The sequence below is a fragment of the Peromyscus maniculatus genome, chromosome 5 (assembly GCF_049852395.1).
Source record: "Peromyscus maniculatus bairdii isolate BWxNUB_F1_BW_parent chromosome 5, HU_Pman_BW_mat_3.1, whole genome shotgun sequence".
In the NCBI taxonomy this organism is placed as follows: Eukaryota; Metazoa; Chordata; class Mammalia; order Rodentia; family Cricetidae; genus Peromyscus; species Peromyscus maniculatus.
Genome location: NC_134856.1, coordinates 22603243 through 22628053, shown reverse-complemented (window position 1 = coordinate 22628053; position 24811 = coordinate 22603243). Strand labels below are relative to the sequence as shown.

The 24811-nt window shown below is 43.4% G+C and overlaps 2 protein-coding genes across 13 annotated transcripts in view; one reads left to right on the top strand and one right to left on the bottom strand.

The window, feature by feature from the left end:
- LOC121826411 (transmembrane protein 184C-like) overlaps positions 1-16367 on the top strand; it is a 56491-nt gene extending 40124 nt beyond the window's left edge. For 3 of the 11 annotated variants that reach the window (XM_076571897.1, XM_076571900.1, XM_076571890.1), the window contains 2 exons: positions 13447-14193; positions 15221-16367. In XM_076571897.1, coding sequence (XP_076428012.1) covers positions 13447-13569 — 123 coding nt within the window. In that variant the 3' untranslated portion in view covers positions 13570-14193; positions 15221-16367. Of the gene's footprint in view, positions 1-13446; positions 14199-15220 lie in introns of all 11 variants that reach the window. The other 8 variants (XM_076571898.1, XM_076571892.1, XM_076571891.1 and 5 more) reach the window with 7 other exon arrangements.
- Positions 12026-13678, bottom strand: LOC143273280 (ral guanine nucleotide dissociation stimulator-like). 2 transcript variants are annotated; one of them, XM_076571903.1, is made up of 4 exons: positions 13541-13678; positions 13416-13463; positions 12760-12968; positions 12026-12522 (listed from the first exon to the last, which is right to left on the bottom strand). In XM_076571903.1, the coding sequence occupies exons 2-4, from the start codon at positions 13418-13420 to the stop codon at positions 12494-12496; spliced, it is 243 nt and encodes an 80-aa protein (XP_076428018.1). In that variant the 5' UTR covers positions 13421-13463; positions 13541-13678; the 3' UTR covers positions 12026-12493. The 2 variants fall into 2 exon arrangements, with proteins under 2 accessions (XP_076428018.1, XP_076428017.1); XM_076571902.1 differs by having other exon boundaries at positions 13416-13548.
- Positions 16368-24811: the final 8444 nt, after the last annotated feature.

Here is a 24811-nt window from a genome sequence, read left to right as displayed (position 1 = left end):
TGGAGCTAACACTCAGCAAACTCTCACTTTTCCTCCTTCTTAATTTTTTAAAAGCTGTTTTTTAAGTTTACCTTGAGCAGTTTTTAATGATATCAATGTTACTCATGAATCTTAAACACAACTCAATCCCATAAGTTTTTTTTTGTTTTAATTCTCTCCTGTGAGGCAAGCTGTTTGTTTGCTCTCAGCTTTCTTGGGAAGTAAATCTAAGCTTTCTAGCAATGCTTAGGAAAGGAAATTCATTTTGAGCTGAAAAAACAGTTTCTGGGCAATATTGCCATTTTTAGCTGCAAATCTACATTTCCCAGAAAGCCTTTCTCTGTATTGGCCTGCTGTGATGAGATACCTTTTAGACTCCATTTCCCATAATTCCTTTTGCATCTGAGAGCCAACTTCTGGCTCCTTTTACTGGATTTGCTTTTGTATTGAAAATCAAGAGCAAAAAAAGCTTTTTTCTTTACTTCAGGAGATTTATGGAGTCAAAAGATTTCTGTTCTCCCCGAGCTGGCCTTAATAGGTGTTTTTCTTTCATCTGGTACCAGCTCCAGATCAGAGTCATGAGCACACAGTGAGGCAGGCACTCCTGATACCAAAATTCCCTCGATGCTTGCTCATCTGCCCCAGCCTGTCAGTGAAAAGGAATGAAAGCACTCAAAGCTTTCCTACAGCTCCTTCAGAGAGACTTTCCCTCATAGATCTTTATCTCAGCCTGCTTGTTCCTTCCTCCTCAGATGCAGAGCTTGAGATGTCTTAGACTGCAGCTCTGTTCCTCCGCTCACTGCTTCTGGAGGTAGGGGCTTCTCTCCCTGAATCTGCCTCAGACTCTAGCAACTTTCCCCAGGTCCTACACCTCTCCAGGAGGAATCTGTCCCTTCTCTGTCCTGTCCTGGCTTGGATCTTCCCTCAGACAGAGTTCCTGACACTGCATCACAGTTGCAGGCGCAGCTGGGCTTCACTGCTTCCTCTGCCTGACTTTCCTGTGTCTACGGCTAGGCTCTAGCTGCAGAGGGATTTCTGGCTAAGGTCCAAAGTAACTGCTGTTTTCCCGGCTTGAAAGAAAGACAGAACTTAGCAGAGAAGTTTTGCCCTGTTCCAAGAGGATTGTTGTTTTTTCCTATAGCGAATCACAGGTGATTTCCCATACTAATATCTCCAGGTGATTCTTATTTTTACCTTTACAGAAAGAGAATCTGAGAGAGAAAGTTCTGAAAGGCTTTTACTTTTTTTAGAGAGAGATTAAGTTTTTCCCAAGAAAGCTTTCAGTTTGAGAGAGAACACCACCAAGTTTTCCCCAAACTTCTAAACTTTGAATTATTATTACACCCACATTGCCTCAGGGAAAATTACTTTGTCCTGATGCTTGGGACCAAAAGCTTCCCACAGGAGTCTTTTTCTCCCTGTTTCTTCTTCTAATTTTTCCCAGTTTGTGTTCATAGCCCCACAGTTAGAAAATTAAGGACATAGTTTCTCTGTCTAGTTGCTTATCATATTCTACTTTATTCCCAAATTTTTCTTTACACTATATTCCTACATCCTACTTTTCTAAGTTTTTTCAACACTCTATTACTACAGTCTACCTTCCTTATTTTTCATAGATAGAAATTAAGAGAGAAACAGAAAGAGAGAAACCTTGATAGAGAAGATTCTATGCTGCAGCCTTACAATTGGACATCCTTTCAGTCCCTTTTTCCCTTTTCTCTTGAGGATAAAACTCCCTGACTCATTTTACTTCTCTTTCTCACTACTAAACTGGACCAGTCCCATGTGGTAGTATTCTAATTGTACTGAAATGTGATTTTGATTGTATGTTAATAAATAAAGTTGCCCGGGGGTCAGAGCTATTAGAGCCATAGACAGAGTGTGGCGGTGGTGGCACACGCCTTTAATCCCATAGATCTCTGTGTGTTCAGGGATACAGCCAGCATTGGAGACATATGCCTTTAAGACCTAGGGGGCTGTACATTCAGACAGTGATGAGGCAGTCACGTGTTTGGGTTTACAACCAATGAGAAGGCAGAATGACTGGAAAAGTGACTTACAGACAGGAAATAGCTCTCTTTTCGGGAAGCTGGGACAGGAGGAGGAAGGGTGAGATTTTAGCTCTGAGCTCTGACCTCTTGGCTTTCTCTTTTACATTGTTTCTGTGTTTCTTATTTAATAAGACAGTTCATTACATCCACAGTCCCACTGATTTCTGGCAGGACCTAACTTCTACTTTCACCAAGTACTCTGGACTTTTTTGTCTTTTTTGTCTTTGCCCCTGTTCACTGGCACCATCTGTGGGGGGTCATCCCACCCCCACTTTTCCCTAGGGTACTCTTGAATAGGAACAGCAGGAAATATTAGATAGAAGTAAAGAGGGGAGAGAAACAGATCGAAAATACAGAATAGCCTTAGGAGGGCCTGGATCCTAACTCATTGGGTTCTGACTGTCTCTGCCAAAGGGCTTTTAAAGGAATGCCAAGGGCTGGAGCAAAAGACCTCCCCCCCCAGCACAGCCAAGTGCAGACCATCTCAGACACCTGGTCCTCAGGCCTGTGGTCCAATCATCCTCTCTGTGCAGGCCTGCTGGGTAAAGCCACGAGGAACCTAAATGGGCTCCCACAGGCAGAGCAGTAGCTTCACCAGTATACTGGATTGTTCCATGTCAACTTGACACAAGCTAGAGTTATCAGAAAGGAGCCTCAGTTGAGGAAAAGCCATGATGAGATCCAGCTTTAAACTGTTGTATCAATTAGTGATTGATGGGGGAGGGCCTAGCCCATGGTGGTTGGTTCCATCTCTAGGCTGGTGGTCCTGGGTTCTATAAGAAAGCAGGCTGAGAGACAGACAGGCCCGTGGCAGCCAGCAGAGGCAGACAAGCAGAGGCAGGCAGGCCCAATGCGGAGGCAGGCAAGCAGAGCAGGCAGCAGCCGAAACACAGTTGCAATAAAGACCAGAAACTGAGCGATTTCCCGCTGAAGAGCTAGTGAAAACAAGCTCGTAATCAACAGCTTGGAACAGGGATGCCTTTAACCCCAACACCCGGGGAAGAAGCTATCTCTGTGGAACGGAACCAGAACGAAACTGAACACTCTGTCTGAGGCCAACCCAGGGCCCAGCTGCTGATCCTGCAAAACCCAACAACTTGGAGGTGTTGGTTAGACTACCCCGCTCAGCTGAAATCCATCTGGGAGAGGATTCAGATCCCTACAGTTTGAAGTCTGAAGAAACAAGATCAGCTGAGGAGTTGACAAATGAACAAAACGTGACCTGGGAACACAGAAGAAGGCACTGCCCAACCACCAAACCAGATCACCAGAAACATAAGTATATACTTCACCAACTGAGATCAACTGCTCCTGAAGAAACAGCCCAATAGCACCAGTTTAGCCAAGAACTCCTAGTGAAACAAGACTAAAAATTAGAACAAGAGAGGCACTCTCAGACACAGACACCACCTGCACCGCACAGAGGAAAAGATGAGTAGACGCCAGCGCAAAAATACAGGCAACAACATAAAGACCTATATGGCAATATCAGAACCTAGTGATTCTATACCTGCAAGACCTAAACATACCAAGACAGAAGAAACAGAAGAAATCAATCGTAAAAATGACTTTAAGAAGATGATAGAGGCCCTTAAAGAAGAAATAAAGCATTCCCTTAAAGAGGAAATAAAAAATTCCCTTAAAGAGGAAATGAAAAACTCCATTAAAGAGGAAATAAAAACTTCCCTTAAAGAGGAAATGAAAAACTCCCTTAAAGAGGAAATAAAAAACTCCCTTAAAGAAATGGAAGAAAAAAACGAACAAAAAATGGGAAGAAATCAAAGAAAGCCAAGAAAAAGCAATAAAACAGATGAAAGAAACATTCCAAGATCTGAAAAATGAATTTGAGACAATAAAGAAAACACATGCTGAGGGAATGCTGGAAACAGAAATCCTTACTAAGCGAACAGGAACTGCAGAAACAAGCATAACCAACCGAATGCAAGAGATGGAACAGAGAATCTCTGACACCGACGACACAATAGAGAAAATAGATTCGTCAGTCAAAGAAAACACTAAAGACAAAAAAGTCGTAACACAAAACGTCCAAAAAATTTGGGACACCATGAAAAGACCAAACCTAAGAATAATAGGGATAGAAGAAGGAGAAGAATACCAACTCAAAGGCACAGAAAATATATTCAACAAAATCATAGAAGAAAACTTTCCTAACCTAAAGAAAGAAATACCTATGAAATTACAAGAAGTTTAAAGAACACCGAATAGGCTGGATCCAAAAAAAGTAGTCCCCTCGCCACATAATAATCAAAACACTAAACATACAGAACAAAGAAAAAATTTTAAGAGCCACAAAGGAAAAAGACCAAGTAACATATAAAGACAAACCCATCAGAATAACACCCGACTTCTCAATAGAGACTATGAAAGCTAGATGATCATGGACAAATCTTATGCAGACACTAAGAGACCACGGATGCCAACCCAGACTATTATAGCCAGCAAAACTCTCAATCACCATAGGCGGAGTAAACAAAATATTCCAGGATAAAACCAGATTTAATCAATACCTGTCCACAAACCCAGCCCTACAGAAAGCACTACAAGGGAAAATCCAACCCAAAGAAGCTAAACACGTCCATGAAAAATCAAGCAATAGATAATCCCACACCAACATACACCAAAGAAGGACAACACAACACAACCACAAAAAATAACAGGAATTAACAATCATTGGTCATTAATATCCATCAATATCAATGGTCTCAAATCACCTATAAAAAGACACAGGCTAACGGAATGGATAAGAAAACAGGACCCATCCATCTGTTGCATACAAGAAACACACCTTAACTTCAAAGACAGACATTACCTCAGAGTAAAGGGCTGGGAAAAGGCTTTCCAAGCAAATGGACCTAAGATACAAGCTGGCGTAGCTATCCTAATATCTAATAAAATAGACTTCACACTAAAATCAATCAAAAGAGATCAGGATGGACATTACATATTTATCACAGGAAAAATCCACCAAGAGGAAGTCTCGATTCTAAACATTTATGCTCCAAATACAAAAGTACCCACATTCATAAAAGAAACACTACTAAAGTTTAAAATGCACATCAAACCCCACACATTAGTAGTGGAAGATTTTAACACACCACTCTCACCAAAAGACAGATCTACCAGACTGAAACTTAACAAAGAAATAAAGGACCTAATAGATGTTATGACTCAAATGGACTTAATAGATATATACAGAACATTCCATCCTAACACAAAAGAATATACCTTCTTCTCAGCACCCCATGGAACCTTCTCAAAAATTGACCACATGCTTGGACACAAAACAAATCTCAACAGATACAAAAAAATTGGAATAACCTCCTGTGTCTTTTTTTTTTTTTTTTTTTTTTTTTTTTTTTTTTTTTTTTGGTTTTTCGAGACAGGGTTTCTCTGTGTAGCTGTGCGCCTTTCCTGGAACTCACTTGGTAGCCCAGGCTGGCCTCGAACTCACAAAGATCCGCCTGGCTCTGCCTCCCGAGTGCTGGGATTAAAGGCGTGTGCCACCACCACCCGGCACCTCCTGTATCTTATCAGACCACCATGCCTTAAAGTTAGACCTCAACAACAACAAAAATTACAGAAAACCCACAAACTCATGGAAACTGAATAATGCCCACCTGAAACATCAATGGGTCAAGGAAGAAATAAAGAAAGAAATTAAAGATTTCCTAGAATTCAATGAAAATGAAAGTACAACATACCCAAACTTATGGGATACTATGAAAGCAGTGCTAAGAGGAAAATTCATGGCTCTAAATGTACACATAAAGAAGATGGAGCAATCCCATACCAATGAATTAACAGCACAACTGAAAGCTCTAGAACAAAAAGAAACAAACTCACCCAGGAGAAATAGACACCAGGAAATAATCAAATTGAGGGCTGAAATCAACGAAATAGAAAACAAGAGAACAATACAAAAAATCAATGAAACAAAGAGTTGGTTCTTTGAAAAAATCAACAAGATAAACAAACCCCTAGCCAAATTAACCAAAAGGCAAAGAGAGAGCACCCAAATTCACAAAATCAGAAATGAAAAGGGAGACATAACAACAGACAACAAGGAAATCCAGAGAATCATCAGATCATACTTCAAAAACCTGTACTCCACAAAAATGGAAAACCAGGAAGAAATGGACAATTTTCTGGATAAATACCACATACCAAAATTAAATCAAGACCAGATAAACCATTTAAATGGACCAATAACCCCTAAAGAAATAGAAACAGTCATCAAAAGTCTCCCAACCAAAAAAAGCCCAGGACCAGATGGTTTCAGTGCAGAATTCTACCAAACTTTCAAAGAAGAACTAATACCAATCCTCTTCAAAGTGTTCCACACAATAGAAACAGAAGGAACACAACTAAACTCTTTTTATGAGGCTACAATTATCCTAATACCCAAACCACACAAAGATGCATCAAAGAAAGAGAACTACAGACCAATCTCCCTCATGAACATTGATGCAAAAATACTAAACAAAATATTGGCAAACCGCATCCAAGAATACATGAAAACAATTATCCATCACGACCAAGTAGGATTCATTCCAGGGATGCAAGGATGGTTCAACATACGAAAATCAGTCAATGTAATACACCATATAAACAAACTGAAAGAAAAAAACCACATGATCATCTCATTAGATGCTGAAAAAGCCTTTGACAAAATCCAACACCCCTTCATGATAAAGGTCTTAGAAAGATCAGGAATACAAGGAACATTTCTAAACATAATAAAGGCAATTTATAGCAAGCCAACAGCAAACATCAAATTAAACAGAGAGAAACTCAAAGCGATACCACTACTAGATTCAGGAACAAAACAAGGCTGTCCACTCTCCCCATATTTATTCAATATAGTACTAGAAGTTCTAGCTAGAGCAATAAGACAACAAAAGGAGATCAAAGGGATACAAATTGGAAAGGAAGAAGTCAAACTTTCACTATTTGCAGATGATATGATAGTATACATAAGTGACCCCAAAAACTCTACCAGGGAACTCCTACAGCTGATAAACTCCTTCAGTAAAGTGGCAGGATACAAGATCAACTCAAAAAAAATCAGTAGCTCTCCTATACACAAATGATAAAAGGGCTGAGAAAGAAGTCAGAGAAACATCACCCATTACAATAGCCACAAATAATATAAAATACCTTGAGGTAACATTAACTAAACAAGTGAAGGACCTTTTTGATAAGAACTTTAAATCTCTAAAGAAAGAAATTGAAGAAGATATCAGAAAATGGAAGGATCTCCCATGCTCATGGATAGGTAGGATTAACATAGTAAAAATGGCAATCTTACCAAAAGCAATCTACAGATTCAATGCAATCCCCATCAAAATCCCAACACCTTTCTTCACAGACTTGGAAAGAAAAATACTCAACTTCATATGGAAAAACAAAAGACCCAGGATAGCTAAAAGAATCCTATACGATAAAGCAATCTTTGGAGGCATCACCATTCCTGACCTCAAACTATAGAGCTATAGTAATAAAAACAGCTTGGTACTGGTATAAAAACCAACATACGGACCAATGGAATCAAATTGAAGACCCTGACATTAATCCATGCACATATGAACACCTGGTTTTTGACAAAGGAGCCAAACTATACAATGGAACAAAGAAAGTATCTTCAACAAATGGTGCTGGCATAACTGGATCTCAATATGTAAAAGACTACAAATGGATCCATATCTGTCACCATGCACAAAACTCAAGTCCAAGTGGATCAAAGACCTGAACATAAATCCAGTTACACTAAACTTAATAGAAAAGAAAGTTGGAAACACTCTTGAACGCATTGCCACCAGAGACCATTTCCTAAATATAACACCAACAGCACAGACCCTGAGCACAACAATTAATAAATGATTAATAAATTAATAAACTGAGAAGCTTTTGCAGGACAAAAGACACAGTCAATAAGACAAAAAGACAGCCAACAGAATGGGAAAAGATCTTCACCAATCCCACATCTGACAGAGGATTGATCTCCACAGTATGTAAAGAACTCAAGAAACTAGACATCAAAATACTGAACAATCCAATTAAAAATGAGCTAAAGAGCTAAACAGAGAATTTACAAAACAAGAATACAAATGGCTGAAAGACATTTAAAGAAATGCTCAGCATCCTTAATCATCAGAGAAATGCAAATCAAAATGACTCTGAGATACCACCTTACACCTGTCAGAATGGCTACGATCAAAAACACCAATGACAGTCAATGTTGGAGAGGATGTGGAGCAAAGGGAACACTCCTCCACTGTTGGTGGGAATGTAAACTTGTACAACCACTGTGGAAATCAATATGACGGTTTCTCAGAAAATTAGGAATCAAACCACCTCAAGATCCAGCCATCCCACTCTTGGGCATATACCCAAGGAATGCTGATTCATACCATAAAGATACATGCTCAGCTATGTTCATAGCAGCGCTATTTGTAATAGCCAGAACCTGGAAACAACATAGATGCCCGTCAATGGAAGAATGGATGGAAAAAATGTGGTACATATACACAGTGGAGTACTACTCAGCAGAAAAAAAAACAGTGAAAGCATGAAATTTGCAGGTAAATGGATGGAACTAGAAAAAATCATCCTGAGTGAGGTAACCCAAACCCAGAAAGACAGTCATAGTATGTACTCACTCATAAGTGGATTCTAGATGTAAAATAAAGAACAATCAGACTACAACCCACAGAACCATATATATATATATATATATATATATATATATATATATATAGAGAGAGAGAGAGAGAGAGAGAGAGAGAGAGAGAGAGAGGCTATATATATATAGCATGGAGGTCCCTAGGATGACTGTGGCTTATAATAAATTTCGGTTTTACTCAATTACTGAGCAAGCCTCAATGAAACATCTCACTATTAAGGTAAGAATACATACTCTATCAAGATGATAATATGAAAATAATTAATTAATTTTAAACAATAGAAATAAATAAAAATAGAAAATTTTGAAATATTAAACAAACAAACATTTTACTAAAGTTAAAAAAAGGGAGAACTAGGGATTCATTATTCCTCCCCACATTCTATTCTTTCCCTTGTTTTATATATTTTAAATTTTTTTATCAGTGGATTATGCTGGAGTTTCTTGGTGGATCTGCTGGAGGATCTGATGCAGATAAGCACTGGAGGGCTCCTGTTGCAAATAACCCTCTGGAATGATGGAAGGATCTTTCTACTAACACGTGGAGGAGATCCGATCTAGTGTTGGTGTGGCCCCAGAGTTTGGTTTATGTCTTTCCTCAGGACAATGAGGTTTCTCTTTGGATTCCTGAGCACTGAACGTGCTCTGTGGATGCTGCTGAAGCCCAACATGACAGAGACCTAATGGGTCATCATGAAAAAATCTACCCTTCTGATGCCAATGGAGATTGAGGGCCCAATATGGCCAGCTTTGGCAAGCATTAATGTAAGCCTAGGAACTGTAGCCATGAGATTGGATTCTCCAGAAGAGCTGCCAGCCAAAGTCATTCTTGGATCAAGAAAAACGGGCCTTGGCGGTTCGTGTTCCTAGAGTTGTATCCATGCCAGTGGATGTCCACACACTCCAGAAGAGAATTTGACATTGTTGCTGCCGCTGTTGCTGTTATAACAATGGCACACACCGCTGCTACTATTTCTGGGATTACCATTTTATAATTGCTTACTACAGCTAGCACAGTAGAGACCCTGGCAACAAAAGTAACTACCACAGTTAGTTAATCTTTCATTCTATTGGGCATGATAAATTTAATTCAGTAGTTATATACATCTCGATTGGCTTTGAAAATTATAAATTTATAAACTCAAGTTCCAGTTGCTTTTGGGATACTATCTTACAAGAACTCCAACGTACAGTATGGCTCGATAAGGAAGGGAATGGCTCAGTTGCCTTTAGCCTACTGGCTATGGGTGAGATAGGACCTCTGTTGGTCTTTTCTGTATCGAACACACAGATTGCAAACCCAGTGCCACTTTGAGATCTTTGGCAGCAATTAACCATGCAGTTCACACACGATTGAGCAGGTATGACAATGAGTATTCAGAGACGGGTAATGCCTGGGGGCACTCACCAACCTAAGACAGAGCGCCTGTGTGGCCTGGGCAGGTGTCTCCATGACGGGTAAGGTGACCTGCTGACGTCCCACGCAACCCAAGTCAGAAGCTCATATTTTAATAAAAGGGGGACCTGCAGGGCGCCCTGGCCCCCATTTTGGGTAACTGTTGCCTTGCTTGCGGACCTTGACCTTGATATCCTCCCAATGCTAATTCCCTGCCAGATTCCACCCTCCTGAATGCCTAAGGGAAGTTCCTTGTCTGTGTATCCTGAATAATGGGTGTTGACAGCTTAGATGCAAGATTGTAAAACATCAGTAACGAACTTCTGCCCTCTGGGCTCCTCCCATTGTGCTGTAAGCCTGTAATTAAGACCTCCTCCCTCCTTCAAGAAATGACATTCGACATTTAAAATTAAATATATATAATTGAATAAATACTGCGAATGTAATCTATGAATACCACAAATGTGATTAATATCATGAGTGTAATTTAAAAAATAAATTAATTAATTTTTAAAAAAAACCCTCACCCTGAGAGCTCAGGGCTGTTCTCCTCCACCCACTGTGTTGGATGTTGAACGTGGACCAAGGCCGACCTTGCTTGTTATCAATAAACCCCTATGTGTTTTGCATTGAAAAAAGAAAAAGAAAAAAGAAAGCAGGCTGAGCAAGTCAGGGGACGCAAAACAACAGAGGAGTCTTCTGAGGGTGCTGAAAACAACCCCAAATTACAGACCTTGGCCTCTAATCTAGCTCTTTATAGGGCTAGAAGTAAATCTCTAAATTTCCACAAATATTTCACCATCTTCAATTACCTGTACGATCTTGTCAAAGACAGTCCACTGCCCCTGCTCTGTTGGACTGGCACACTCTGACTCCACGTTCACCAGGAAGTCTGATCTGGCCCAGGCAGGATGGAGATCTCTCAACAGACTTCCTGCACAACCTGCCCCCCCCCCATACACACATTCCATCTCACACTACATACACCTTACTGAATCTCAACTTCCAAGCTATGATGTGGAGTCTCTGATGTCTGGACATTTGCCTCTAGAGAACTAAGACTTGTGTGATCTTTTCCCATGAAAAATGTCATGGTGACTAAAGGGTGGGTTCCCTTCATCCCTCGGAAGCTCTCATGAGCAGGTCAGTGACCCCTCTGAGTCCTGCACACCCTGATTGCCTTCACTGGGGAGATGAGCACCTTAGCTGCCCCAGGTCACAAATGTGGGACAACAGTTGGTGGCAGTCAGCAATGGAATTGTCGTGAGGAGAGAGACAGAAGCATGGTGAGTGGCACTTGGATTGTTTCCAGGCCATATTCATAAACACAGGAGGAAATGTAAATAAGACCTTGACATTGTTACTCATAGACTGTCCCAACATTGAAGAAAAGCCAAGGATTACTTCAAGAAAATCTGCATGGTTTAAACATTGTCCATAGCATCCAACACCCCTGAAATCTATGGCCACTCCTCCCTTCACATTGTGTGTTTAATATGGGAAATGGTGTGTGCCTAGCCTTGTGCACATGGGAAGCAGGGACCTGGTGACATTGCAATTTGTCCTCATCGGACCCTGAAATAGTGCTGCTACCCAGCTACAGGAGCCTGAAACTAAAGCAGAAACCCTTTGAAGGACACCTGGTCAGCCTGACCTCTAAGCACATGGCCTAGCTCTTAGGACCCCAGCAAATGGCAGCCAGCCACAACTATCTGTAGTTCTAGCACCTCTCTCAGGCATTCACCTGGTCTCTGTCAAGGCAGTGGCTTTGCCTCCCTTTCTCCAGGATGGTCTGTCTCTATGTAGCCCCTCACGGAACCAGTGTGGTCTGCTTAGGGAAACTGCTAGGCCCTGTACAAGCATGCTGAGGGGACATCACAACCACAACTTAGACAATGAAAAACCAACGAACAATTTATTAAAACCAATACTTAAACTAATACAATATCGAAAATAACTAGAACAATAAAAACAGTTACTCGGGATGGGGAGGCTGGCTGTGGGGCTGAGAAGGCTGGGGGTTCAAATCCAGGAGGGATTCTGTGGGGAACACAGAACTGGTGCTGTCTGCAGAGCAGGTGCTGATGGTTCAGCAGAAGGGAAACGGGTGGCAGGGCCGTTCCCTAGGGAGGTAGACGCACTGCAGCAAAGTCAGATGTGCAAAAGCTGCAGCATCTGCTGACATGCTGACACTCGGTATCCACAGCTGCTAACCCGCGTGGTGACCCAACTGCTGCTGCCACATCTCACAGGAGTCACAGAAACTTCTGCTGAGTGTTGTGGTCTCCAGCTCTGGTGTAGCTGTCTTTGTTGTTGGTTAACAGACCTCAAGCTCCAGATCTGTGCATGTGTGGCTCCCCAGATCTAAAGATGTGAGGCTGATGCAGGCATATCTAGAAGGGGAAGAGGAAGTGGAGTGCAGGAGGAGACAACATGCCCAGGATGAGACCTCCTTCTCAGCCTTTCCAAATACAGAAGAGGCCATGTTGGCCTGGAATCCCAGACCGTATTCTATAAAAGGACATGTGCCCAGGCTAGAGTCCAGTAACAGCTCCTGCAAAGAGGAGCCTCTCAAGGATCCCCCCAGCTCTCCAGGTACTGAACCTCCTGACAGGGTGTCAAGCACCTACCTGAGGCTTCCTCAGTGCTGGCCTCTGAGTCATTGGCCACTTCTGTCTGCAGCTGGGTCAGGAGTTCATGGAAATGGTTGAGAACATCTGAATGGGGAATGTTGACAATCAAGTAGTTCTTCACTTGTTTCAGAATGGACAGGACTGATGCCTGGCAAAAATCCTCAGGGAACTTCTCAATCCGTATATCCAGGAAGGTGGAGATGGTGCTGGGTTAGGAGACAGCACAGTCAGTGGCCTGGACTCTCCTTTGCCGCCCCTCTCAAGGCTCCGTGCATGTGAGACTGCAAGGTAGAAGATCTCCAGCCCTTATGCAAATGAGCACAGTGAGCAGGGCTGTGAGGTCCATGTGAGCAGGAAGCTCCACACACCCCTTTCTCAGGCTGTAACTGAGCACAGCTGACCAGGCCTGGATGACATGGGTTAAGATCATGGTAGAGTTTCAATGGGGCACCAGAGGTCACAGGATCCTCCATATTCCCACTAGCAAGGACCCTGCCCATGCAATTCTTCTCACTCTCCAGGAAATACTCTGACATCAGTATGGTAGAAAGCAGGAGTCTGAGACCCAAGCATCGGTCATCCCTGACCCTTAGAACCCAAATGACCCGACTCTGGAGAGCCAAGGCCTTTCTCTTGCTGCAAAGCCCACTTACTCCATAACTTCTTCATCCTCTTCACAATCAGGGTAGAAGTATGCATACCTGGAGGAGACCAGGAAGGACGTCACCTGTAGAGTCCCAGGTCCCCATCCAAAAGACCTCTAGGGGGACATTGATACCTGGAGAGGAATCCAAGTCCATCGCCTAGAAGTCCTGTCTGCCCTCAGAATTATGAATTCACCCTCATACAGTAAGTAGGTGCTTCAAATATGTTTGTACAGTGGGTGATCACAAACATCTCTATCCAGACATCCCAGTGCACACGAGGTCCCTTGGATTACCCTCCAGGGGTAATGTCTCCACTCTGGACACATCTCTATTCGGTACTCTAATAGGAATTCTAGAACCTCCTTTACTGTTGAGATCAGAATGGCTCTGACCCCTCTAAGATTGCCCCCACCTCCCATGTTCTGAGTGCGCTGAGGTCAGGCTGTTCTGGGGATGTTTTGTGTTTGGTACATCTCGTGGTTTGGCAGATGTGGCTTCCTGGGGCATGCTGACCATTCCTTGACCCTGGGTGCCTGGTAAACAATTTTGTTTGTTCCTCCTGAAAGGGTATATAAGATGGGGAAGAAAGAATAAAGAGTCCTGATGCTTGCAACTTGACTGGTGTGTGCTGTGTTCATCCCGACTTCCCTCGCCAGGTTTCAGGCCCAATTGCAGTGCAGACGCGGAAAGTGGAGATCTCACCAAGACCTGGAAAGAGAGGTTTGAAGGACGGGGTCGCTTCTGGGCTAGCAAATGGAGTGAATTGGGGATACGAGTAATTAAGGTAAGGTACGTACCATGGGGAACGCTACAAGTAAATCTCACATGGCCACTGAGATCACTAAGGTTTTAAAACAGCAAGGAACAGAAATTAAGCGAAGTACCGCAGCCACATTTGTCACAATGGTTGCAGAAGTCAGTCCTTGGTTTTTAACTGGAGGGGGATTGAATATCCCTGACTGGGAACAAGTGAAACAGGACTTACAAAGGCCCTTCATGAGAGGGGCCCAGATAACTTACCTATAGCTACGTTTTCCTTATGGAGATTAGTTAAAGATGCCTTGCTAACAGAGAAAGTTAAAGTACAAGAACATTTAGCTGAGGCTACTAGACTTTTTAATGAGGTTCAAGAGGAAGAAACTAAGAAATCTGTAAGTGCTGTTGATGAGAAATCAGATGTGTTATGGGGCACAGACACCGAGTTGTCAGAATCAGAAGGAGAGGACTCGGAGGAGGAGAGATTAGAGCGAGCCAAGAAGTTAAAGAAAAAATTAAAACAATGTAAAGTGACACCAAAAGTCAGTTCAGGCAAAGAGGATGCTGTCGGCACTCAGCCGTCTGCGCCACCTCTACCTCTGGCCTATGAGGAGGAGGATTGGAAATAGCCAAATGTAAAAGAGTGTCCAGGAGTAGCCTTCCAAAGTTCAGGTGCCCATGCATTCCCGGCCATAGAGACAGATGAGAAATGCTGCTTCTGATGTATCAAGTGAAGCCAGAGACGGTGTATTAGAGTCTGGTAAAAAAAAAAATCCCCCAGTTCTGATGCCTGTGGGGATACATAGCCCCATTTTCCTTCTATTTATACTAGTAATTGGACTACGGGCCATACGTTGGCTCGTATACCTATGGATAAAACTTTAATGATTCTACTCCATATCATCCTGACTTTTGAGGAGTCTGTTAACGTTAATTATTCTTCTGGGAAAAATTTTAGCATTTCTTCCTTTCCCTGTTTGTTAGCTCCTTTCCTTTTTGGGGTGTGGAATGATACTGGGGCGGGAGGGGTGCTTTATTAAAATGGTTCTGATCAGAATTGCAGCCTTAGCAGTTGCTGGCTTGATGAAGACAATGTGTCAGTTATGAAGAATTCCTGCTGATGCCGATGGAAGCATCTTCCCAGTTTCCTGTCCAATTGCATAGAACAAAAAGAGGTTTTGGAATCACTGTGTCCATTGTTACTGTTGCTGTTTCTGCTGTTGCTGCCGCTACTGCAGGAATTGCCCTTTCTCAACAGACCCGGCAAGCTGATGTGGTGAAAAGAGTCTCTAATGCTTTGGACATTCAAAATCAGATAAATGGACATGTACATTCTGGACTGCCAACACTTAATCAACAGATGGTGTTGGTACAAGAACAATTAGATTTGTTATGGACTCAACAACATTCAACCTGCTCTCAGATGTACATATCTATGTGTGTGACCCTGGGGAGGGTTGTTGATGCCTCTCATGAAGTTTGGAGGCTGAGTGGGTATGTACAGGGTCCTTGGGTATGACATTTGTGGATTTTGCTGTGCAGCTTTTTCATGCCATACAGGCCATTGATGATGCCAGAGTTGTTCCAATTTCGGATATTGGATGGTGGGGTTGGGTGGCCCAGGTTGGAGGCTGGTTTCAAAAATGGTCAAGATCGCTTGCTATGGCAATCCTAGGATGTCTTAGAATTTGGGCATGCTTCTGGGCCCTCTGCCAACTTAAAACGCAATTCACCACTCATGCAGGGTCACCCGACAGGCCCTGCTAGCTGTCTCAGCACACACTGAATCCACTCAGAAGCTTGATAAACAGTAACCAGAGACGGGGAACTTCCTAGGATAGCATGGGCGCCTAAGACAGGAAGTATGGAGGGCACTTTCCTATGACGGGTAAGTTCATGCTACCGGGTTGACCTAAGACAGGTGCTGCTTAAATAAATAAAAGGGAGGAGATGTTGGGATCAGAATGGCTCTGACCCTCTAAGATTGCCCCCACCTCCCCTGTTCTGAGTGCGCTGAGGTCAGGCTGTTCTGTGGATGTTTTGCTGTTTGGTACATCTCGTGGTTTGGCAGCTGTGGCTTCCTGGGGCATGCTGACCATTCCTTGACCCTGGGTGCTTGGTAAACAATTTTGTTTGTTCCTCCTGAAAGGGTATATAAGATGGGGAAGAAAGAATAAAAGGGTCCTGATGCTTGCGACTTGACTGGTGTGTGCTGTGTTCATCCCGACTTCCCTCCCCAGGTTTCAGGCCCAATTGTGGTGCAGGCGCGGCGCTTTACAATAGAAGTGCTTTGGTCAAGGCTCAGAAAAACTGGGCCAAGGATAGAGAGCTTCTTGAAGGTGCAAAGAACATCCACACTCATTAGAGTCTCAGCTCTAGACACACCAGTCCCTATGGCCAAGCCTGGAGGAAGCACTTTCTGACTTCGTACTGTTGGGTCCTGACAATACTCTAGAAAATAAGGAGGCTCAGAGGAAGGCAGAGAGCTTCCCCTAACCAGGAGAGGATCTGAGGCCTCTGAGCTTGGAGGTGGGCACCACTTGGCACAGTTAAACAGGCACTTCCCACCCCACTGCTCCCAGGGATGTCTGGGTACAGGAAGCACCTCAGCTCTGCCATCTGAGTCCCTGCTGTTGACCTGCATCTGTTATGCTAATCCTAAACAACCCTAATTGCCCTGGACGATCACAAACCTTAGATATATCTCTCTTCTAGACTACTTTGTGTGTGTTCTGTGTGAAACATGAGAACAAATCATCTGGGTGTGTCAGGACTCCACAAGGAACTAGAGAGTGGGACTATTTTTTTTTCAATTTTTCTTTTCTTTCTTTCTTTTTTTTCTTTCTTTCTTTCTTTCTTTCTTTCTTTCTTTCTTTCTTTCTTTCTTTCTTTTTTTTGACAGGGTTTCTCTGTACAGCCCTGGCTGTCCTGGATCTCACTCTCTAGACCAGGCTGGCCTTGAACTCACAGAGATTCACCTGCTTCTGCCTCCAGAGTCCTGGGATTAAAGGCATGTACCACCACTAGGGTCCAGAGTGGAGCTTTTTCATGTACTTTGTTGAAAAAAAGTGCAACTGTGTTAATTCTTCCTTTACTCCTCTTTGCTGATTTCTTGATTTTTTTTCTTACAAACTCCTTCAGCTCTCTGCACCTAGGCATCGCTGATGTCACCTCCTTTATTCTGAAAGTTTGCCAGCAAAAGAAGCAGTGCAGGGAAAGACACTGGAGAGAGACCCAGACCCTAGGCTGGATCTCTAGCAGCTCCTCCCACTTCCCATCTTGCCCACCGGCTGCTGAGCCTCACCACTGCCCCCATGTGGAGGAAAAGGACACAGCAGATGAGAATCCCAGTAGAAAAGTCACCTTGGGTGCAGGGTCATTATTTACTATAAACTTTCCTTTTAGGGCTGCCTTGGCTGTGTCTCAGACATCAGATAGGTTCTGTTTTTATTATTGTTTGTTTCTGGAACTCTTAAAATGTCTTGAATTATCCCCAACTGTTCATTCAACAATGCATCCTTCAGCCTCCAAGTATTTTTGTGGTTTGGGTCATTTCTCTCATTGTTGATTTCTAGTCTTATTTCATTGTGGTCTGATAAGATGTAAGGAATTATCTTAGTTTTGTTGTTTGTTCTCTGCTTTGTTGAGGCTTGATTACTTTGGGAGAAGGTTATGTGTGCTGCTGAGAAAAAAATGTATATTTCTTATCTGTTGGGGGAATATTCTGTATGTCTCCTAAGTTCAGCTCATTAATTTGGCTACAAAGTTTACTTTTCCTTACAAGAAAGATAGCAACATCTGCTTGTTTATATTTTTCATTTGCTTGGTATATTAGTCAGGATTCTCTAAAGGAACAGACTGATAGAATGAATGAGTGTGTGTGTGTGTGTGTGTGTGTGTGTGTGTGTGTGTGTGTGTGTGAATTATCAGAGTGGCTTCCACGCTATGGTCTAAGTAGTTACATAAGAACCTGATAGTTCTTCAATCCACAGACTGGATGTCTCAGCAGTCCCAGTTACGGATGGAATCCCCAGGAAGTCCTAGAGAGCTGCTAGTCTTCAGTCTGTGTTGGAATTCTGAAGAAGTAATACTAGCAAAGGAAAGCCTCAACAACAAGTTAGATGAGCTTGCCAGCAAGAGTGAGGGCAAGCAGGCAAAAAGTAAAAACTTCCAACTTCCACTTCCTATTCTATGGGCCGCCACCAGAAGATGTGGCCCAGATTTAGGTAGTCCTTCTGACCTCAAAAGATCCAGATTTAGGGCAGATGTTCCCACCTCAAATGATCTATTCAGAGAAACGCCTTGCGTGTGTGCCCAGATTTTTGGGTTTTAGTTGATTCCAGATGTAGTTAAGTTGACAACCAAGATTTGCCATCACACTCGGTAGTTTGTTTTCCATCCTTTGACATTGCGGATTTGGTTTCTTTGGGGGTAAGTGTGTTTTTTGGAGAGAATGTACAGTGGGTTCTTGCTTTTTCATCCAGTCCATCAGTCTGTATCTTTTTAGATGGTAAACTGGGGCCATTTATTGCTGTGGAATAATCCTCTACACTGTGAAAATGTGTTGCTCTCATTGTTAATAAAAAGCTCATTGGCTGATAGCTAGGCAGAAAGAGATTGTGTGAGACAGCCTGAGACAGGGCGAATGCTTGGGGTGGGAGTGGGAAGAAGGGCAGAGTCAGAGAGTCACAGGTGACACAGAGAAGCAAGACGGACATGCTGGACTGAGAAAAGGTACCCGGCCATGTGGCAAGGCATAGTTAAGAAAGACAGGTTAATTTAAGTGTAAGAGTTAGCTAGTAACAAGCCTGAGATATCAGCTGAGCATTTATAATTCATATCCAATCTCTAAGTCTGTTATTTAGAAACTGACAGGCAGGAAAGAAATGACCATGTACAATTACATTTAAGGTTACTATAAGAAGGGACTTGGGCTGGAGAGATGGCTCAGTGGTTAAGAGCACTGGCTGTTCTTCCAGAGGTCCTGAGTTCAATTCCCAGCAACCACATGGTGGCTCACAACTATCTGTAATGAGATCTGGTGCCCTCTTCTGGCCTGCAGGAATACATGCAGGCAGAACACTGAATACATAATAAAAAAAAATTAAAAAAAGAAGAGACTTGCTATTTCCTCTAAATTTGTGAGGTGATGTTCTTCTGTTTTGTTGGATTATTGGTATTTCTTTTCTTCTCCCATGTATGCTCATGCATCACATGAAGACAGCTGTCTTCCATTCTCCCTGTGAGATATTCCACTATAAACCTTCTGCAGTGTCTGGCTTGGTTGTTGTGAATGGCCTTAATTTGTGTTTATCTTGAAATACCTTTATTTCTCCATCAATGTTGAAAGAGAGCTTTGCAGAATACAGAATTCTTGGGTCGCAGTTTGCTTTCAGAACTTGAAGTAACTCATTTCATGTACTTCTGGCCTTTGTGAAGACAGATGAAAACTCTGGGACGATTCTGATCTTTCTGTCTTTGCCTGTGAGTTGTCATCTTTTTCAAGCTGCTTTTACAATTATTTTTTCACTTATATTTTTGACATCCTAACTGCTTTTTGATGTGGAGATTTTCTTCCCTGTTTATCTTTGGGGAATTCTACACACCAATTTCTTTCTCTAATTTGAGGCCTTTCTTTCTTTCTTCCTTTCTTCCTTTCTTTCTTTTTTTTTTGGGGGGGGGCTATAATTTCTTTTTTTTTTTTTTTTTTTTTTTTTGGTTTTTCAAGACAGGGTTTCTCTTGTGTAGCTTTGTGCCTTTCCTGGAACTCACTTGGTAGCCCAGGCTGGCCTCGAACTCACAGAGATCCGCCTGGCTCTGCCTCCCGAGTGCTGGGATTAAAGGCGTGCGCCACCACCGCCCGGCAAGGGGGGGCTATAATTTCATTAGTTTTTCTTTTTTTTTTTTTTGGCACAAATCTTTTTTATTTAACTTCTTTGTTGACTCTTCGGCACTTTCACATCATGCACCCCAATTCTGCTCACCTCCCAGTCCCCCCATATCCTCCCCTCATCCCTGCCACATCCCACCACAAAAGAAAACAAAACACAGTAATCAAGAACACAAAAAAACATAAAATTCTCTTTGCTTCTCCTTCTTTCCTCCCTCTCCATCACCTCTTCACTCGTCCTGGTGGCATTGGAGGCCTCGGTGTGCCATAGAGTATGCCACTTTGTCCCATCAGCTTGACTAGCAAATGCTCACTGCAGTGAGTCACTGCTCTGGTTTAAGGCCTCTGGTTTTTGGTACACCATCCTCACTGGATCCTCACCAGAACTCCTCTGGGACGTCCTGTGGCCTCCTGAGGCTTGGAGATCTTGCCAGTATTGTTCTATAGAACCAGTATCTTCACAAGTTCCAGCAGGTCCTAGATGGGGTAGATGCTAGGGTGGGTCAACCCAAAGCCCGGCTGTGTCAGTCTGGGCCACTGGGGCCATCCTTTTCAGATGAGGTGGTGGAGGCAGCTCCCCTACATGCCTGCCCTCAGGGTCAGTTCACCCTCCCTGTGGTGAGGGGAGGGGCCAGCTCTCTTGCTGTAGTGTCCAGCAAGAGGCAAGGCCAGCATTCCCAGAGCAGTGAAGGGTGGGGCCAGTTCAGCATGTCACTCTAATTTCATCTCCAATGGTTCCTAAGGCCTCCTGAGGTGACACAGGCCACAGACATCAACACAGACCCCAGCTGCAGCTGGACCATGACATCCAGACATGGCCATTGGCAGCAGCTTGAGCCCTGATGACATCCTGGCTATGGGTGGAAGGAATAGCCACTCAGGTGGGAATGGTTCTGGTGGACATATGGCCATCAGTTGCACCACCAAGGCCTCAGGTTGCAGCCCCAGCCCTGGGCCTCTATCTGACCTTTGGTGGCGATACATGACCCGGACTTCAGCACAGACCCCAGGCAAGGTAGGACCATGAACCCAACATGGTTCTCAACAACAGCTGCATCTAGATGTCACCACTGCCCCAGTGGCAGTATGGCTCTGAGACACCAACATGGTCCTCGGTCTCAGGTGTCTGCAGGGCTTTCTATGGTAACAGGAGCATCAGACGTCAGCACAGAGCTTGGCTGCAGTAGGGCCACAGACCCTGACATGGCCCTCAGCTGCAGTTTTTCCTCTGTAGTTTGCACTTTCGCCTCCAATTTACAGTAATATGAATTCACTTTGGAGACTGTCTTCTCAAGATCTTGGGTACATTTCCTTAATTCTTACATTTGTCTTTTCTAGATAATCATTGGTTCTTTTCAAAAGCAAAACTCAAAACTGAGTTCTTCCTCAAACATTCAGCTAACTCTGTAGTTTTAGGTTCTCTTTTATGGCAGCTGGTTATGGGTGATGGTTGTATCATATTCTTTCTGTTCCCTTGTTGTGTTTTGTTAATCTGTTGGAGTAGGTTTGTTCTAACTTCCCTTTCCCCCAAGCCTATTGGGATATTTTGTTTTCTTTGTCTCTTTCTAGAGGAATACCTGCATGAAGCTCAGCTAGGGGGACTGGTGAAACCAACCCACCTTCCCCAGTGTGGACATTTGTATTCACTGTAGTCATCAACACTGCAGTTGTCTAACTTCTGTCGTGCTAACCAGTATGAAGAGTGATCTGCTTGTCTTTTATTTAATATTTTTCCCACCGTCACAGAAAGGAAAGGGAGATGAAAGGCTCTGGAAAAACGGCCCTTACCTGATTGGGAATCACTTCCTTCTGCAGCCATAGGAAGGGAATCCTTTGTTCTTTTGGAGGAAAGCATTGCTAAATGTTATATTTCATATTGACGGATACATTCACCATCAAACTACTGTGGCCATCAATGAAGTAATACACAAAATGGTACTTTTTTTCTTTAAAGATTTATTAATTTATTATGTATACAGTATTCTGCCTGCATGTGTCCCTGCAGGCCAGAAGAGGGCACCAGATCTCATTACAGGTGGTTATGAGCCACCATGTGGTTGCTGGGAATTGAACTCAGGACTTCTGGAAGAGCAGTCGGTGCACTTAACCACTGAGCCATCTCTCCAGCCCCAAAATGTTACTTTTTACCTACCTAAAGGATAGCTGGATGCAGGTTGCACTATTTGGGTCTGCCAAAACATATTGTTTCCATGTTTTATCCAAATGCATGTTTAAATATGTGTTGTTTGGAAGCAGCTCAGAAGTACAGTGATTCTCTGAAGATCTAAGCTACCCTGCCTTAAGTTCCCAGAAACTTCCCAGCCCTGAGCAATGAACAGAAATGAAAGAGGAAATAGTCTAATGCACAAACAAGTCTAAATTAATGCTTCTCTAAGATACAGTGTTGTGGGGTATCCAGCAGAGAAGACTGCTTGGATATGGGTTTAAGCCAATCAAAAACCTACACTATCAGCCAGTCCGTGACTACACTGAGTGTTTAGGATCCCTTTGTAGCTCCGAGCCTTTCTCAGGTGACCTTTTAAAACCACATCCTGGGTGGACACACTTCAGCTAGCAAGAACAGTTAGCCAGAAGCAGAAGTACAGGAGCCAAAAAGCAAGGTTAGTCCATTTAGAATGTTCCCAGAGCTATGGACTGCAATGGATTAGATGGTGCTGGCTACATTCTGAGTTTGCGGCCTGAATGGTAAGGCCCTGACTCTTCCATCGCAGAGTCAGGTGTGCGGAGGTCTCAGAGCCTGTTACAATTCCTCAGGATGAACTTTGGTGGAATAGAACTTTGATTTGTCATAGAAACCCTATGAAGAAGGAGTGGACATTGTTTATCCCATGTCTCCCCTAGGGATGTCAGGCCTGATCTGATGTTTAAGTACAGGGAGCCCTACTTGGGCCTCCTAGCAGATCTGGCCTATTCCTTCAAGAGACTTAGAAAAATGGAGGCATGTTTTGTGGCATGGCCCACAGCAGAATCCATGGTGCTTCCTTCAGTATTAAACTGCCAATGTCAGTGTTGGAAACATTACAAGGCCAACATGGATCTACCAACCCCTGGCCTTCCTGTCCACCCAGGTCCAGTCCTTGTCATCAGAAAGATAAGGAACAGCCCCTGTGTAGGCCTGTGTCCTGGTGGCCTTCCTAGATTTGGGGATCCTATCCAAAAGGCACACGCAGAAACAGCACCCCACAAGCTCCTCCTCCCTAACCCATTAGATCCCTGTCAAGCCCACTTTTGGTTGGTGACTGCAAATTGCTGGGCTACAGAGGGACTTGGATGCCCCACCCTCCACAAGCCTTTGAGACAGTGGTTGTCAACCTGTGGGTCATGACCCCTTTGGGGGGCTGAACAACCTTTTCACAGGGGTCACATCAGATATCCTGCATATCCGATATTTATATTACAGTTTGTTGGAGTGCCCTGCATTTAAGGTTGCAGTTTACTGTGTCCGGATAGCTGAGCTCGGTGTAATATGGAGGCCTCCCTTTGCAGCAGGACTCCCTCTCTGCATCATTTGGATAGTGTCTCCAGGCCTGGGCGCCTGACTTAAGTGTGACCTCTCACACAGTTCCCTGCAAATGCTCTCCCCCTGCCCCCCATACGATAACTAGGTGTTGTGCTCCAGCTGTATGGCAGGACCCTGCTGCCAAACACAAATCAGGTGATGTCCCAGCTGCTGTCCCCATCCTACACATTTCCCTCACCCTGAAATAAGTGAGCTGTCTCACTGAAGCTGACTCCGTCATACTCACAGGCCACACAAAGCCCTGCATGACACCTCTGCTCCCTCTGTCCTCGCAGACTGGTGGACAATGGACCATGAGAAAAATAGAGACCCAACAATGGTTCATAATAGTAGCAAAATTACAGTTATGAAATAGCAATGAAAATAATTTTATGGTTGGGATCACAACATGAGGAACTGCATTAAAGGGTTGCAACATTAAAAAAAGTTGAGAACCACTGCTTTTTTTCTGCTGATTTTGTTTTTCAAGACAAGGTTTTTCTGTGTAGCCCTGGCTGACCTGAAACTTGCTCTATAGCCCAGGCTGGCCTAAAACTCAGAGATCACCTACCTCTCCCTCCCAAGTGCTGGGATTAAAGGCATGCATCTTTCCCACCTAACTAAATCATATATATATATATATATATATTTTCATTCATTCATTCATTCTGTAATTTCTGTAAGTTCTGTTCCTCCAGAGAACACTGTATTGAGTTATACACCCTAATACAGTGATCCTACTCAACCTCCCTCATGTTGGAATTACAGGTGAGCCACAACACCAAGTCGTTATTTTTATTTATATATTTGTTTGCTTGAGAAAGAGAGGGTCTCACTAACCGTGACCTAGAACTAGAACCTCCTGCTTCAGTCTCCTAGGTACGGATCACACACCAGCTACAACATCTCTGTGCTAGTCCTCTGTATATGTGTTGTGGTGTTAGCTTGGTGTTTTGTGGGACTCCTAACAGTGGGAGTGGGGTGTCTCTCACTCTTTCACCTGCCCTTGGGACCCCTTTCTTCCTACTGGGTTGCCTCACCCAGCCTTGATGTGAAGGTTGTGACTAGTCTTCTTGTAACTTGTCATGCCATGTGGATATGCCTGGGAGGCCTGCTCTTTTCTGAAGGAAAATGGAGGAATGGATCTGGAGGAGAAGGGATGGGGATGGCATTAATAGCAGGAGTAGAAGGGGAAACTGTGGTTGGGATATATGGAAAATTTTTAATTAAAAAAGA

Excerpts from the sequence above, each read along its gene's own strand:
- LOC143273280 (XM_076571903.1), bottom strand. Across the intron at positions 12,523-12,759 it reads CAGCACTGAGGAAGCCTCAG|ATATGCCTGCATCAGCCTCA; the intron begins GTAGGTGCTTGA and ends TTCCCCTTCTAG.